A 17,673-nucleotide genomic window follows, 5' to 3' on the forward strand; every position below is an offset into this window, starting at 1 on the left:
GCAAGAAACGGGGTGGTGGAGGCCCAGAAATCTGCAGTACCACCTAGAAAGAACAAGATGGGGAACTGGGAGTGGGACTAGTAGGCAAACTGTGGGCAATCCTCTGACGTGCTGCAGCTCCCACCAGTGAGCATGAGAACCAGGGCTGGGGGCATGTCTAGCTGGACAGCAGGTGGCACCTACCAGCGTAAGTGTGGGCTGGATAATGGATTGGTTGGGCTGGGCTAGGCTGCAGCCCCCATTGATGTGTATAAGAACCAAATGGGATGGGCCCGGCACAGTAGCTTAGCAGCTACTAGCAGTTAGTGTCCTGGCTGCTCCACTTCCCATCCAGCTCCCTGCTCGTGGCCTGGGAAGGCAGTACAGGATGACCCAAAGCCTTGGGACCTACATCCACATGGGAGACCTGGAGGAAAGTTCCTGGCTCCTGGCTTTGGATCGGCTCAGCTCCAGCTACTGCAGCCACCTGGGGAGTGAATCAGCAGATGGAAGCTCTGTCTCTGTCTCTCCTTCTCTGTGTAGATATGACTTTACAATAAAAATAAATAAATCTTAAAAAAAAAACACCAAGAACCAAGTCTGCTGCATATTGAAATGCACGTGAACTGAGGCTGCGGGCAGGCCTGGTGGGAGTGGTTTGGGGGTTGCTCCCATTAGGCTGCTGTTCCCGCTCGTGTGTAAGGAATAAATGTGTGGTGTGCAGGGTTGACCTGGGCCCAGCACCCACTGGTTTGCGTATCAAATGGGGCTAGAGACAGAACTGACCAGACAACTGTAACCACAACTGTGTGTGTAGGCTGATCTGGGTGATGGACTGAGCCAGACCCTGTACTGGCTGGCACACACAAGAGTCAGGTCTGGGGTCGCTTCTGGTGAGATTTTTCTGGAGATTCTCCAACTAGATCAATGGTCTCAAAGTTCCAACCTCAGGGAAAATTGCAGGATCTGTGGTCTGACTGTGGAGTGCACATGTCAGAACTGAGCCTCCTCGGCTGCTCAAGACGGTGCAATGGTTGGCATGCCCAGATGCACATGGGAGACATGACAAATCATTGAGGCCTGCAGGGAACATCCTGCACCATGCACAGCAGAACAAATTAGCTCTCCTGGCCAAGCTTTGACAGCAAAGATCTAGGAGAATGGAGACTCGAAGGTGCACTGTCAGCCAATGGTCCTCGGAAGGATTTCCTCAACCTTGGAGCAACAAAATGAACAGCACTTCAGAACTATCGAAACCACTTGAGCAGCACCCTTGGAGCACGTTTCCACATCAGGTGGCCATCCCCCATCCCCGGGTATTAATGTGGTGAGCAAGCTGAATGCAGCTCCGCCCCTTCTCTCCCCTAGCTCCCCTCAAATACAGTAAGAAAAAGAAAATTGAAAATAACAGTCTCATATGCCTTGCCCTATTCCTCGACCCTTCTTACCCTAATCAGTGGTCTACATAGGCATGCACCCTTCTCATCTATGTAATCACCATAAAAAATTAAGTACAACAACAACAACAAAAAGCCCAGCTTGCTGAAGTACGGGGCCCCTGCCACGTGTACACTGCATCTACACATGGCAGTCAGCCAACATTTGAGAATTTTATTTAGCATTATAATAAATCACATATGGTTGTAAATTCCTCTCTGTCTCTTTTCGGCCTGGCTCCTAACAGTTATGTTCCCATTTGATAGACAATGTATCAGTGACTGAAGAACACCCGGGGCAGGTGTGGTGCACAGGATAGAGCTGCCACCTGCAACACTGGTAACCATCTCAATGCTGTTACTGTGGTGCTGTTCCAGCTGCTACACTTCAGATCCCCCTCCCCTCCAACGGCCTGCGAAAAGCAGCAGAGGATGGCCCAACACTTCCACCCCTGCCACCCATGTGGAAGACGTGGATCAAACACCCGGCTCCTGGCTTCAACCTGGCCTAGCCCTGGTCATTACGGGCATCCGTCAGAGACAACTAGCACATGGAAGTTCTCGCTCCCTGAGTCTCTCCTCCCTTGTCTCTGTAACACTTACGAACAAAAATAAATAAATCTTTAAAATGCAAAAGAGAATTTACTTAGGTTGTTCAATAGCCAGAGAAGTAAGACAAGATTCAAAGCTAGGTCGACCTGGCAAGACCATAAAACAGGACAGTAAGGTGAATAACTGCTTAAAATTTTCTTCTTAATGTAAGTAACATGTGAACATGGAGAAATCTATCACAGTTCTAAACTCTGAAGAGAGGATCCAGCACAATGCCATAAGAAGCGAAGTTTTTGCCTGTGCACCAGCATCACAGGTGGATACCGGTTTGTGTCTTGGCTGCTCCACTTCCTACCAGCCCCGAGCACCCAGGTGGGAGACCGAGAAGCTCCAGGCTTCTGGCTTTGGATTTTCCCCACTATGACCATCTGAGCAATGAAACCAGTGCATGGAAGATTTGTCTCTCATTCTGTTTCAGTTAAAAAAAAAAAAATTTTTAAATAAATCTTTAGTAGATTTAGCAAGTTCAGCAAATTACTTCAAAATTTACTTCACAAACTTGCTTTAAAATTTATTGCTATTAGGCTTTTTTTTTTTTTAAGATTTAATTATTTTTGTTGGAAAGCAATCCTCAACTGCTTTCCCAAGCTACCAGCAGGGAGCTGGATGGGAAGCAGCACCACTGGGATTAGAACCAGTGCCCATATGGGATCCTAGTGAGTGTATGACGAGGACTTTAACCACTATGTTATCGCACCGGGCCCAGGTTTTTCTTTTAAAGATTTATTTCATTTTAATTGGAAATTCAGATATACAAAGAGGAGGAGAGACAGAGAGGAAGATCTTCCGTCCAATGGTTCACTCCCCAAGTGACCACAACAGCCAGTGCTGTGCCGATTCAAAGCCAGGAGCCAGGAACTTCCTCCAGGTCTCCCACATAGGTTCAGGGTCCCAAGGCTTTGGGCCGTCCTCGACTGCTTTCCAGGCCACAAGAAGGGAGCTGGATGGGAAGTGGAGCTTCCGGGATTAGAACTGGCACCCATATGGGATTCCAGCACATTCAAGATGAGGATTTTAGCTGCTAGGCCACCGGCACTGGGCCCAATAAATATTTTTCAAAAGAAATTTAATACAGAAAATTATAGCATAAGTATTAAAAAAGGAATTCATAGTACAAATTGGCTTACCATTCTTCCTTTATGCTTTCAAGGTTATCTACTTCTTTCATTCTCGTCTTAACTGAAAACAAAAACAAACAAAATTATAAATTTAATATTTTAAATAAACTTGTTCCTATGCATCTACCAATATTCCTTGACATGTCAGTTACTATGTGGTCCTAAAACTGAACTAACAAGGTCTTAAGAAGCAGTGATGGGGCTGGTTTCGTGGCATAGTAGAGTAAGCTTCCACCTGCAGAGCGGACATCCCATCTGAGCAGCAGTATGAGTCTTGGTTTCCAATTCTAATCCAACTCCCTGCTGATACGCCTGGAAAGGCAGCAAGGCGTTCCAATCCTTTGGCCCTGCAACCACATGAGAGATCAGAAGACGCTGTGGCTTCAGACTGGCCCAGCTTCTCTAGCCCTTAGCCCATTTGAGAAATGGACCAATGGATGGAACATCATTGCCTCTCCTCTCTAAATCTGCTTTTCAAATAAAAATAAATCTTAAGAAAAAAAACGACCAATCTCAAAGATGTCATTTTCATCTTTAAAATAAAGCCCTTCTTTCTTCTCCCTTTTCTCTCCTGACTAGGCCTTGGGGGGAACACCTATAGCCTGAGCCTGCTGCACAGGTTGAGGTTCCTGGAGGATGCCCCATGCAACTGAGGCGGTTGCCTAGACAAGCAGGGAGGGGGCCTGGAGTTGGAACCACTCAGCATGGGACCAGGCACTCCCATGCCTGCCTACTCCAATGAACCAGCTGCAGACCTCAAACTCCCCTTCAGAAGGTAAAAGGTAAGTACCTTTACTTTCTCCATATTAAGGGTATGGCACTCTAAGGCACAAGTTTTACTGACTTTTTATCTTGATCCTCTTCGGCAGCTCTTACTGGATTGCAGTATGTCATACTATGATTGTACTTGTTAAAAATGACTACGGCTTTAGGGAGTTTGGGTCCACACTTCAGGCCAAGTTCAAATTTGCAGACACTCTGTGTAAATAAGTCATGGACAACCAACAGTCCTGGGGCCTACCTAGGCCAGAGGCTTTATGGGTAATAGGGAATTGGCATCTGCAGTGCACCGAACAGCCAGCCTGAAAACAGGCAGGCCAGTGACCGGACGCTGGGATCACAGGCAGGTTGCAACAAATGTCAACATGCCAGTGTGGGAGCAGGCAGGTGGGGACCTCTGGGGCCTGAGGCATATCGGACCCACAGTGTAGCACAGTGCTGGCCTGACAGCGGACAGCTGGGGGCCTCAGGGATCCAAGGAATGCTGTACCCACGTGCATCACTGAGGTTGGCTAGGGGTTTAAAGCTAGAGTGTTGGGGTGGCAGGGCACTGATGGCTTCTGGCAAGCCACGTACCTCACAAGGCCTGGGCGATGTAGCCACTGTGCAACACTGCACTGGTCTCAGAGACCTACTGGGTTCTAGGCAGTTCCAACAGCCACAGGCCAGGAGCCCGAGGTCAGAAAGCATCTTGGGAACAGGGAAGCCCCACTGATGGTCTTTGGCATCGCCAAGAAACCCAGGCTTTCAGATCCCATTGATCCCAGATGCAACAGCCCTGAGGTATCAGGGATCAGAGATCAGGGTGTGTGTCCTGGCATCAGAACAAACAGGGCATGCTGAGTACTGTGTACGGGAGAGGCTCGTGCTTAGATACACACTAAGGATGAATTGGCCTGCTTCTTCCAAACAACTGATGCTCTTGGACGCCACTTCAAGACAGAAAAAGGCCAGCAATCTCGGAGTGGTAATGATGATGCAGGGGACACAGCCACTGGCACCAGCTAAACTTTCTATGGCTCGAGAGACAGAGCCAGTACATAAGAGAGGGAGAGAGTTCCTACAACACGTAAGACCTACACTCCAAATCAGCAGTACCCGGTACAATGGCTCAATAGGCTAATCCTCCCAGCTGCAAGTGCCAGGATCCCATGTGGGCACCAGCTCATGACCCAGCTGCTCCAATAAACCAGCTCCCTGCGTATGGCTTGGAAAAGTAATAGACCCTCGGCCCACAGCCCTGGGACCCTGCACCTACATGGCAAACCCAAAGGCAGTTCCTGACTCCTGGCTTCAGATCAGTTCAGCTCCGGCCATTTGCAGCAATATAGGGTGTGAACTAGCAGATGTTTTTCTCTCATTCGCTGTGTAAATCTGCCTTCCAGGGCCCCAGCATGGTGGCCTAGCAGTTGAAGTCCTCGCCTTGAACGCACCAGGATCCCATATGAGCATTGGTTCTAATCCCGGCAGCCCTGCTTCCCATCCAGCTTGTGCCCTGGGAAAGCAGTCGAGGACGGCCCAACGCTTTGGGACCCTGCACCCAAGTGGAGACCCGGAAGAGGATCTGGTCTCCAGGCTTCGGATCGGCACAGCACCGGCCATTGCGGTCATTTGGGGAGTGAATCATTGGACGGAAGATCTTCTTTTCTGTCTGTCCTCCCCTCTGTATATCTGACTTTGCAATAAAAATAAATAAATCTTTAAAAAAAAAAATAATTGAAAATTCTCAAAAAAACAAACCTGAGTGAGGCGGAAGAGTACTGGAGCACAGTACATTAAACACCACTTAAAGCACCAGCATGATAATAGCCTAGTGGCTCACATTGCATCCGCAGGAATTCCATATGGGAGCCAGTTCTTATCCCAACCGCTCTACTTCCCATCCAGCTCCCTGCTTGTGGCTTGCAAAAGCAGTCGAAGACTGCCCAAAGCCATGGGACCCTGCACCCACGTGGGAGATCTGAAAGAAGCTTGTGGCACCTGGCTTCGGATTGGCTGAGCTCCAGCCATTGTGGCTACTTGGGGAGTGAGCCAGCGGATGGAAGATCTTTCTCTATCTCCTTCTCTCTGTATATCTTCCTTTCTAGTTAAAAAAGAAAAAAAAAAAAAAAAAAAAAAAAGATGCTTAAAAGAAAGTCACTACTTAGGCCCAGCACAGTAACCTAGTAGTTTAAGTCCTTGCCTTACATGCACCGCCAGGATCCCATATGGGCATTGGTTCATATCCCAGCTGTTCTACTTCCCATCCAGCTCCCTGCTTGTGGCCTGGGAAGGCAGTCGAGGACGGCCCAAAGCTTTGGGACCCTGCACCCGCGTGGGAAACCCAGAAGAGGATCTGGTTAAAAGCAGTTTAGGATGGTCCAAAGCCTTGGGACCCTGCACTTGCGTGGGCGACCCAGAAGAAGCTTCTGGCTTCAAATCAGTTCATTTCCGACCGTTGCGGCCACTTGGTGAGTAGAAAAGTGGATGAAAGATCTTTCTCTCTGTAGATCTGACTTTCCAATAAAAATGAATTTTTTTTTTTTAAATCTCTACTTAAGACACTCAACCCATAACCGAATGCCTGGGCCTTCATCTTGGCAGCACTGTTTCTTGCCAACATGCACTTTGGAAGGCAGCAGATGCTGACTCAGTAACTTGGGTCCCCGCCACCCACGTGGGTGGCACACTGGCTCCTGATTTCAGTCTGCCCTGGCCCCTGCTGTTGCAAGCATTTGGACAGAGTCAGTGGAAGAAGGTTCTGTCCACTGTGTCTCCCTTTCTGTCACTCTGCCATTCAAACAACAAGTGGTGGGGAAATCCAGCAGGTCCTATCTCAATTCGTCAGTATTCCTTCACGGTAGGTGTGTAACAGGACCCCTTGTGAAAGGGGGGATCTTTCTGTTCCACTACCAGGAAAGGCTAACTCTGCAGCATAATAGGTTAAGCTGCTGCCTGCCGCCCTGAGACCCAGCTATTCCTCTTTTGATTCAACTCCTTGTGAATATGCCTGGGAAAACAACAGATGGCCCAAGAGTTTGTACCCCTGGGATTCACACGGGAGACTCTGATGGAGTTCCAGGTTCCTGACTTTCACCTTGCCCTGCCTGTTGTGGCCACTTGGGAAGTAGATCAGTAGATGGAAGATATGTCTACTTTTTCTATAACTCTGCCTCTCAAAAACATAAATCTTGGGGGAGGGGGGATTAACGCCAAATTTCTTTATGATTAGTAGCTCCAAGGCAAGTGCAGTGTGTTTACTTTTCGTTTTGTATGACTTGCTTGCCTTGGGGAAAAGAAACTGTACAATGGACTAACCAATGTTACTAGACTGCAACAGTGACAACTACCCCCCAAAATATGTAACATATCATACAACTGTATCTAAATAAAGAATAGAAATCAAGGCCCGGAGGTGTGGCCTAGCAGCTAAAGTCCTCACCTTGAACATGCGGGGATCCCATATGGGCGCCGGTTCTAGTCCTGGCCTCTCCACTTCCCATCCAGCTCCCTGCTTTTGGCCTGGGAAAGCAGTCGAGGACGGCCCAATGCTTTGGGACCCTGCACCCACATGGGAGAATTGGAAGAGGTTCCAGGCTCCTGGCTTTGGATAGGCTGAGCACTGATCGTTGTGGTCACTTGGGGAGTGAATCATCGGATGGAAGATCTTCCTCTCTGTCTCTCCTCCTCTATGTATTTCTGACTTTGTAATAAAAATAAATAAATCTTTAAAAGAAAAGAATAGAAATCAATACATTAAAATTTCAAGACAATCTTTTACACAGGATCTTTACTGTCTCATAAACGTGACACTATTTCCCTTTCACTCTTACATTGTAACTACTGTTCAAGGCATTCAAACCCTAACTCTCCCTCAAGTCGCTCAAGATCCACTTTGTCATAAAGGTGAAATGTTGAGCATCTAATACTCTCCTAAGCATTCAGTTTTTGGCACTGAAATTATTTTGCCTGAGATTGTTTATTCTGGTTTCTATGAGTTCTCCCAACCTGATCTGATGCCCGTGAGGATACCATGACTTATACATTGTTTCTTTCACAGTGCACAGCAAACCAAAAACAAATAGCTCTCCTTAAAGGATTCCACTAGGAGTTTCACTGGTGGTTAGCAAATTATTTTTTATCATCAAATAGTGAGGAACTACTGATAAGTTGCTTTGTTTATGACAGAAGGGAGTGAAGACATCTTAGATCCTGAATTCCCCAAAAATATCGTAAAAAGAGATTTATTTATGTGAAATGTGGGCAAGAAAGACAAGGGGGGGGGAGAGAGAGAGAGAGAGAGAGAGAGAGATTGAAAGAAATATTCAATCCAATGATTCGCTCCCAAAATGGCTATAACAGCCACATCTGGGCCAAGAGCCAGGAGTTCACCCCAGTCTCCCACATGAATGGTAGGATTCCCTGAACCCACACTCCAATAACTGCTATGCCACAATGCCAGATCCCTGTATTTAAATTAAGTTATACTGGAATATTGGCTGCATCCCTGCTGAACAAGGTGATCTTGTACATGTCATTTAACTCTCTGAGTTCCAGTTGCCTAACCAGTAACACAGTAACACTTCTCTCACACAACACTGTTTTAAGGACTAAAGGAGGCAATTGAGAACCGAACATTAGTTCCCATCTTCATCATAATCTCTGTTAAAGAGAGTGGTAAGGAATACCTGTAGACTCAATTTTCTGTTATCTAAAGATCCTGTTCATTTTAAGGAGAGAAAGAGATGGAGAGCGAACAAGAGATCTTTCTTCTACTGGTTCACTACCCAAATGGCCACAGTGGCTGAGGCTAGGCCAGGCTGAAGCCAGGACCCAGGAGCTTCATCTGAGTCTACCACATGGGTGCAGGGTTCTGAAGTACCCGGGCCATCTTCCATTGCTTTCCCAACCGTGTTAGCAGGGAGCTGGATTGGAAGTAGAACAGCCAAAACGTGTAGCACGCCTACAGGATTTAGGCGTGACAGGCTGCTTAGCTCACTGCACTGCAATGCAAGCCTTGATGAAATTTCACTAAACTTACTTAAACTTAAGTATTTATTCAATTTTTTTAAGATTTATTTACTTTTATTGGGAAGTCAGATATACAGAGATAAGAGACAGAGAGAAGCTCTTTCATCCATTGATTCACTCCCCAAGCAGCCACAATGAAACCAGGAACCAGGAGCCTCTTCCGGGTCTCCCATGCAGGTGCAGGGTCCCAAGACTTTGGGCTATCCTCAACTGCTTTCCCAGGTAAGGACCTTAGCTGCTAGGCTACTGCACCAGGCCTGTATATCCCATCTTTATACAGATAATGAAGTGTCTCTTTAAGGCTAAGGCTATTCCTGGTACTCAACATATGGAAGAAATGAATGAATCACATTTCCATATGGGGTTCTTCTTTCTGAGCTTTCTTATAGAATATTAGGCCTCGAAGGCTACAAGAGTAACCTAACTCTGAATAGCATCACTACCAAACATATCAAGGTTGTTACTGGGAGAGTTATACACGCCCAAACCAAAGTAATAATGATGACAGCAATTAAATAAGGAAATCCTAGCCAAAGGCTGAAATCTGGACAGGGATGGGGAAGGGCACTCAAGCATGATCTTCTCATTCCAAAGCTCCTTGAAGATACAGGATTTTACCTTGCAAAGCCGTTTTCCAATACAACCTGCTTTAGAAAACGTCATGATTGTTTCAATAAATCAGTTACTGAAAATGCAGGTGGCCCAGTTAGGTATCCTTGAATTTGCCCTGCCTTTACTGTGACAATACTTGTTCCAAACTGCGACTGTCTCCCAAGTTAGTCTCACTTCTTGTCCCCAACCAATTCAGTGTCTAAAAGCAGTCAAGATGAAGAACAGATTAGTTCTACTTTTTATTTAAATTATTGCTAAGGATATTGAGCTTTTACTGTCCATTATTCATATATATTTATCATTTTGTAAACTTTTCACAAATTTGTCCTTTTATTGCATCAATTTTTTTTTTTAAGATTTATTTTATTTTGGGCCTGGCAGCATGGCCTAGCGGCTAAAGTCCTTGCCCTGAATGCCCCGGGATCCCATATGGGCGTCGGTTCTAGTCCCGGCACCTCCATTTCCCATCCAGCTCCCTGCTTGTGGCCTGGGAAAGCAGTTGAGGACGGCCCAATGCCTTGGGACACTGCACCAGTGTGGGAGACCTGGAGGAAGTTCCTGGCTCCTGATCGGCTCCAGATTGGCGCAGCACCTGCTGCTGCGCTCACTTGGGGAGTGAATCTGTGGACGGAAGATATTCCTCTCTATCTCTCCTCCTCTGTATATATCTGATTTTGTAATAAAAATAAATCTTTTAAAAAAAGATTTATTTTATTTTTATTGGAAAGGCAAATTACAGAGAGGAGAGACAGAGAGGAAATCTTCCATCAGATGGTTCACTCCCCTAGAGGCCACAATGTCTGGTGCTGAGCCAATCCAAAGCCAGGAGCCTCTTCTGGGTCTCCTACGCGGGCGCAGGGTCCCAAGGCTTTGGGCCATACTCAACTGCTTTCCCAGACCACAAGCAGGGAGCTGGATGGGAAGTGGAGCTGCCGGGATTAGAACCAATGCCCATATGGGATTTCTGCGGCGTGTTCAAGGCGAGGACTTTAGCCGCCAGGCCACCGTGCTGGGATGATAGCTTTTCTTAAAACAGGATCTTCCATTAATTAAAAAAAAAAAAGTGGGTGGAATCTTCAGATTTCAGTGTTTTACCTTTTTTTCAAAGTTTTTTTTGGCCTCATACATTTTTTATTTTTATATATATATATTTTTATTTTTGACAATCTTTACAAAGTTAATTAGGGCACAAAGGTTCAAGACCTACAGGAAAGAGGGTTATTCTTCCACATTTTTTTTCCTATATCTGGGGTAAAGGGAGAAGCCCCGCCCAGTCTCTCATCCATCCCAGGTCCCTGATGTGGGGCATGCTCCGAGGGTCCTGTTCAAGTGGTTTTGGTAATTCAACAGTTATGAATTGCTGCCAATCTCGCCATTACAAGCAGGATGAGGTCGCTGAAGGACAGTGCTTTATCTTTTGATTCCTTTTTGTGTGAAGGCTCCCAAGTTCTCTCTGTATTTTGCCTGGGGGTCATTATTAGCATGTTTAACATATTTCTCCTTCCTGCTCACAGCTGGTATTCCTCGTGGTTTTTTTATTCTTTTTTTGGCGGATTTCATTGGTGCCTAGACTAACTTTCTATGCTCAATAACAGCAACAGCAACTTTCAGCAGGGGTTTTCCCACTAAAACCAAAGAGCACAGGTGTCTTCCGCGCACACGTCACACGGCCCTCCCTTGTACTCAGGTTCATGCTGAGTCCTCTCCAATTACGTACCAGGGAAGCAACCCTGGACGCCACACTGACAAGTCACCAGGAGTATATATACACTCTCCATGACAGGGCGTTAAGGGGGCAAAGGACAGAGAAGGGATCCAGCAGGGACCTAGCGAATGTATGACCTCCGAAAGCGCGCTGCAGGTGACGCACGCCGCCCTCAAACACTCGCTCCCGCCATCTCCGGACCCGGGTCGCGCCCCGAGCTCGCCGCGGAAGCAGCAGGAGTCGGCAGCCCGAGACCCGCCGCTCACCTGAGCTCCGCGGGGTCTCGCCCCGACCTCGGACCGCCAGCGCCCTTCCCCGGGCGGCAGACCCTCCGCACCCCGACACCGACGCGACGTGGTCCGAGACAACCCCCGCAACCCACCCCAGGGCCCGGCCCGGGAAACGCCCGCGGGCGCCCGGCCCCCTCACCCCGCCGAGCGCGGCACGGCCCCCGGGAACTCACCCTCGGCCGCGGCCTCGGCGTCTGTTCACTCACAGGGCCGCCGACACCCCCGCCGCGGCGCTGCAGCCCCCTCGGTCACCGGGCGCCCTAGACCTCCTCAGACTCCGCCGGCGCCGCCTCCCTCAGGCTCGGCCGGGAGGGCGGGCCCTGCGTGGCCGGGAGGAGCGCGCGCAGGGGCGGGGCCTGCCGGGCCGCCCGCCGACGGCCGAGGCCTGACGCAGGGCTGTCAGCCGCCGCTCATTCGCTCTTCCCCCGGGCGGAAGGCTCAGGTGCAGGGCTGCCTGAGAACCTGAACAACTGCAGTATCAAAATCCCAACCACTTGTTCATGGCTCATTGCTACTAGGAAACTGGGTGACCTTGCAGGCTAAACGGCCTACGTGACCTTTAGTGGCCTATGTGACCTTTAGCGCTGATGGGCCCCAATTCTTAGGAATCAAGGCCCAGCTAAGTCTGGTTATCTCGCAGGTGGCTCCAAGTAATTAAGTGGGTGCTTCCCTTAGTTGCTGGAGGCATGGGCTGTCCAGCCGAGACAGGTAGGGAATGTGTGCTATTTCCCCTCACCTTGCAGGCTAATGTGAATTTCCCCCTTTCAGACTACTGTGGACTGTCCTATAAAAACCCTATGAATGTGCAGTTGGGTCCACACTCTCGGTAAGGGGTGTTGCTCCCGACCGGCCAGCTGCCTGCTCTCAACCAAGAACCCAGGCTGGGATGTGCTGAACTTAAATAAACCATCCTCGTGCACTTGGATCGACTTCAGACTCCTGGTGATCTCAAAATCTGGGCATGACAAACCCAGGACCTCCTCACAAGCCTCTGAACTCTTCAGCCCCAGAATGAGTCTTTGGAGGAGATTTTCCTGGACTGGGACGATGCTGAACTGTATGAAGTGCACCTCCGCCCAGTGAACCTCACCGTGAGGAGCCCCAGGCCCCACAGGCTTTAGGCACTGCCTTGTTTGCTATCCAGGACAAGGTCAGACAGGTACGCTCCAAATTCCCCTATTGTGTATCAAGAACTGGTTAACTCGGCAAAGCACCAGCTGGCCTTTGCTTGACCAGCCAGTTAAGCCTCTCTCCTCGGCCGCGCTGGGCCACCTCAGGGGAGCCTTTACCGTCCATGTGCCAAGTGGCCACTGTTGCCTGCACTAGCTCCTTGCAGGTCCCCACACCCTGTAAACGCACCAGTTTCCTTTTCCACAGTTCACGGGGTTCCAGCAATGAGTTCAGTTCTCAAAACTACGCCCCCAGTCAGCGTGATTTACTTTGATTGCTTTGGGCCAACTTGCCATTCTTTGACCCTTCTGTGAGGACTTGTTAGGTTTTTGTTTGGTTCCTAATGCTCAAGAAAGAAGGTTCTTTTTCTTGTCAAGACTCGAGTAGCCACAGAGATACATCTTTATTTTTGTATCCCAGTTTAATTCTTCTTCTTATTATTATTGTAGAACTATATGCCACACTGCTTAGTTGGCTATCACTTTGTTGTAGGTTTTGAAATGAGAACGTGTGAGTTCCCTAACTTGGACCTATTCGGGATTGTTTTTGTCTTCAATATCCCATATGAATTTTAGGGTCAATTTCCCCTTTCTGCAAAAAGACAAGAACCGTTGGGATGTTGATAACGATTGAATTGAAGAGGTAGATCTCTTTGATTATTGACATCTTGGTATTATTCATAATCAAAAATGTCTTTAAGCCTTTAAAAATTTCTTTCAGCAGTTTTGTAGTTCTCAGTGGACAAGTCTTCTGCTCCTTAGTTAAATTGATTCTGAAGTATTATGTTCTTATTTATGCTATTGTAAGAATTCTTACATTGGGTTGGGCATTGTGCTGGCTACCCTGCTTCCCGCTAGCTCCCTGCTGATGCAACCAGGAAGCAACAATTGTTGACTCAAGTACCTGAGACTGTTACCTACCTGGGAGACCTAGGCAGTTTCCTGACTCCTGGCTTCAGCATGGCTCAGTGTTTGTTGTGGCCATGTGAGAAACAAACCAGTGGTTATAAGATCTCTCACCCCCTTTCTAACACTCTTTCAAATAAACAAATGCATATTTTTGTTAATAACTTTTGCAAAGTAATTGTTTTTGATATACTTTTTGGATTTGTTTCATTGCCATTATATAGAATTACTGCTGCTTAAAAAAAAGATTTATTTATTTATTTATTTTTGTTGGAAAGTCAGATATACAGAGAGGAGGAGAGATAGGAAGAGCTTCCATCCTCTGGTTCACTCTCCTAATGACCCCAACAGCCAGAGCTATGCCAATCCAAAACCAGGAGCCAGGAGTTTTTCCCTAGTCTCACAGGCGGGTTCAGGGTCCCAAGGCTTTGGGCTGTCCTCAACTGCTTTCCCAGGCCACAAGCAGGGAGCTGGACGGTAAGCAGGGCTGCTGGGACATGAACTAGTTCCCATATGGGATCCTGGTGCATGCTAGGCAAGGACTTTAGCTGCTAGGCTATTGTGCCAGGACGCCCATTCTGAAATTTAAAACAACAACAACAACAAAAATGGTTTATTTGGGCCTTCTGCAGTAGCCTAGCAGCTAAAGTCTTCACCTTGCATGTGCCAGGATCCCATGTGTACTCTGGTTCTAATCCCAGCGGACCCACTTCCCATCCAGCTCTCTGCTTGTGGCCTGGGAAAACAGTAGAGTACAGCTCAAAGCCTTGGAACCCTGCACCTGCATGGGAAAACTGGAAGAGGCTCAGGGCTCCTGGGTTTGAATCAGTGCAGCTCTGGCTCTTGTAACTGCTTGGGGAGTAAATCATCAGACAGAAAATCTTCCTCTCTGTCTCTCCTACTCCTCTGTGTATATTTGACTTTCCAATAAAAAAAATAAATTTTAAAAAAGAAAGGTTTATTTATTGTTATTGGCAAAGCAGATTTACAAGGAGAATGAGAGCAAAGATCTTCGATCTCCTGGTTCATTACCCAATGGGCTGCAATGGCCAAAGCTGAACTGACCCGCAGCTAGGAGCGTCCTCCTGGTCTCCCATGCAGCTACAGAGTTTCAAGGATTTGTGCTGTTTTTCCCCTGCTTTGCCTGACCACAAGCAGTGAGCTGGATGCCAATTAGAACAGCCAGGATACAAGCCATCACCCAGATGGGATCCCAGTACTTGCAAGGTAAGGATTTAGCATTTTTTTTAAGTGTCTATTTTCCTGAGAAGATAAAGGATGAGAAAAGTAGACAGAGACAGCTCCCATCCACTGGCTCAGTTACTTCCAGAGGCCCCAAGTGGGCCAAAGCTGGAGCCGGGTGTTCAGTCCAACATTCCTGTGGGAGGAACCCAATTGCTTGTGTCATCACAGATCCCTCCCAGAATCTGCATTAGCAGGAAGCTGGAGTCAGCAGCTAGAGGTGGGATTTGAACCCAGGCACTCTGACATGGGACATATTTTAATTGCTGAAATAAATGACTGCTTGTAGTTCATTACTTTTTATTTAGTTTATTCCTTTGTGATAGTTCATGATATGGATATGACATAGCTTAATCACTTACTTTTAAGGAACGTCCCCTCCCCTCCCTAGTTTTTAGTTATTACAGATTTTACAGATTAAACTGCAATAAACTATGGCTATAGTTTTTCTGTGTGAAATATTTCTTTTGTGTGTGTGTTTTTTTGTTTTTGTTTTATTTTTCTGAGTGAAATATTTCTATGGAATAAATTTTCATTTCCATGCAATAAGATTCCAGGATTGAAATTGCAGCATAATATTATATATGTTTGCTTAAAAGAAACTGCAGGAACTGGCCCAGTGGTCCAGTGGCTACATCCTTACCTTGCTCACTCTGGTATCCCATATGGGAATTGATTTGTGTTCTAACTGCTCTAATTCCCGTCCAGCGGTTTGTGACTGGTACTCTATCATGGGCGTTCCACTTTACGTGGGCAGTTTAGCTTACCACTACAACAGTGGTCCCAAGTTTTAAGGTGTTTTTTTTTTTTTTTTTTCTTAATTACAAAGTCATATATACAGAGAGGAGGAGAGATGGAGAAGAAGATCTTCCGTCCAATGATTCACTCCCCAAGTCAGCACAACGGCCGGTGCTGTGTCGATCAGGAGCCAGAAACTGCTTCCAGGTTGGGTGCAGGGTCCCAAAGCATTGAGCTGTCCTTGACTGCCTTCCCAGGCCACAAGCAGGGAGCTGGATGGGAAGTGGGGCTGCCGGGACCAAAACGCGCTGATATGGGATCCCGGAGCGTTCAAGGCGAGGACTTTAGCCACTAGGCCACGCCGCCAGGCCCCCCAAGTTTTAAGTTTTGATGAGGTTCTGTTTATTGTTTTTTTTTTCTTCCTTTTATGGATTATGGTTTCATTGCCATTTCTAAGAACCATGTTCTTTTTTTTAAAAAAGTATTTATTTGAGTTGTTTAAAGTTTTTCTTAAAGGTTGACAAAGACAGAGGCCTCCTGTCCTCTAATTCACTTTCTAAATGCCCAAAATACTCAGGGATGGCCAGACAGAAACCAGGAGCATAGGACTCAACCCAGGTCTTACACACAGATGGCAGAGACCTGAGTATGTGTGTCATCACCTGCGGCCTTACCAAAGTATATGTTAGCAAGATTCTGATGAAAAGTGGAGCTGGGGGAGCAAGCATTGTTTTGCTGGTTTAAGCCATTGCCCATACCACCAAAGTCCTATACAAGCAGTGGTTTGAGTCCCCACTACTCCACTTCAATTCTGCTAATGTGCCTGGGAAGGCAGAGTGAGACCTGGTTCCTGACTTTGACCTGGGCCCAGTTCCAGTCCCAGCCATTGCAGTCATTTGGGGAGTGAACCAGTAAATGGAGGATCTTTCTTGCTCTCTCCCTCACCTGCTCTCTCTCTTTCTGTAACTCTGCCTTTCAAATAAACAAATAAATCATAAAAAGAATGAAGTGGAGCTGGGACCTGAGCTCAGACATTGTGATAGTGGGGGATGTGGGTGTCTCAACATGTGGATGTTCAAACCGCTATGGCCAATGCTCACTTCATTCTTTACGTTCTATTTCTCACATACATTTACAGGCTTTATTTTTTTTAAAATGTTGTCCATTTTTGTTCATTGATTTTTTAAAAGATTTACTTGACAAGATTGGTGTTGTGGCATAGTGGGTAAAGCCATAGCTTGGAAGGCTGGCATCTCATAGGCGCACTGGTTTTAATACTAGCTATTCCTCTTCCCAATCAGCTCCCTGTTAGTGTGCCTGGGAAAGCAGCAGATGGCTGAAAACTCTGAGGTCCAGGACTCAAGTGGGAATTCTGGAAGAAGCTCCTGGCTTCCATTTGGCCCAGTCATGGCCATTGTGGCCATCTGAGGAATGAGCCAGTAGATGGATGAGTACTCCCTCTTTCTATAACTTACACACACACACAGGCTGATATGTATATATGTATCAATATGTATATATTGATCTGAGAGGCAGAATGGCAAGGGCCAAATGGTCATCACAAACCTGGGCTAGTCCAGGAGGACATAGGCAGAAGCCAGGACTCCATCCTCTGCTTCCCTGGGGTAGCAGGAGCACAAGTCTTTTGGATCTCATCTGCCTTCTTACCAGCTAGATTAGCAGGTAGCTGAATTGGAAGTGTAACAGATGGGACTCCAATCAACACACTGATATTTGGAATAGTGTGTTGCCAATGGTGGCTGAACCTGTTATACCACAACACCAGGCCCTGATTGTTTTTTTCTCAGCTTTTCTTTGTTTTACATATCTTACTATAAATCTATGGGTCTCATTCTGTTGTTTCTTCTCTTCCCCCTCCTCCCCCACTGTTTGCAAGATGATTTTTTTCTCTTGGCTTTCTTTTGAGTTATGTTTTTCCTAAGGTTTTCATTCATGAGGTTTGTTTTTTGTGCCTTGTGTTGAAAGTGTATTTTTTCAGACATAATTTATCTTTGCTTGGGCTTTGTGCATAGCAGCACTTTTGACTCAAACCTATTTAATCTGTATTCTTGTCCT

The 17,673-nt window shown here is 47.0% G+C and overlaps 1 protein-coding gene across 2 annotated transcripts in view; it reads right to left on the reverse strand.

Annotated features, from left to right (window-relative positions):
- Nucleotides 1–11,866, reverse strand: part of UBXN2A (UBX domain protein 2A) — a 208,826-nt gene extending 196,960 nt beyond the window's left edge. Inside the window, exon 1 of one of the 2 annotated variants that reach the window (XM_058668219.1) lies at nt 11,716–11,866. Coding sequence is in view for 1 of the 2 variants with exons in the window: in XM_004582857.4 (XP_004582914.2) it covers nt 3,155–3,195 (41 nt within the window). In the remaining variant the exon portion in view is untranslated. Of the gene's footprint in view, nt 1–3,154; nt 3,196–11,715 lie in introns of those variants that run through there. The other variant, XM_004582857.4, reaches the window with a different exon arrangement.
- Nucleotides 11,867–17,673: the final 5,807 nt, after the last annotated feature.

This window comes from Ochotona princeps, chromosome 8 (assembly GCF_030435755.1).
Source record: "Ochotona princeps isolate mOchPri1 chromosome 8, mOchPri1.hap1, whole genome shotgun sequence".
Taxonomy (NCBI): Eukaryota; Metazoa; Chordata; class Mammalia; order Lagomorpha; family Ochotonidae; genus Ochotona; species Ochotona princeps.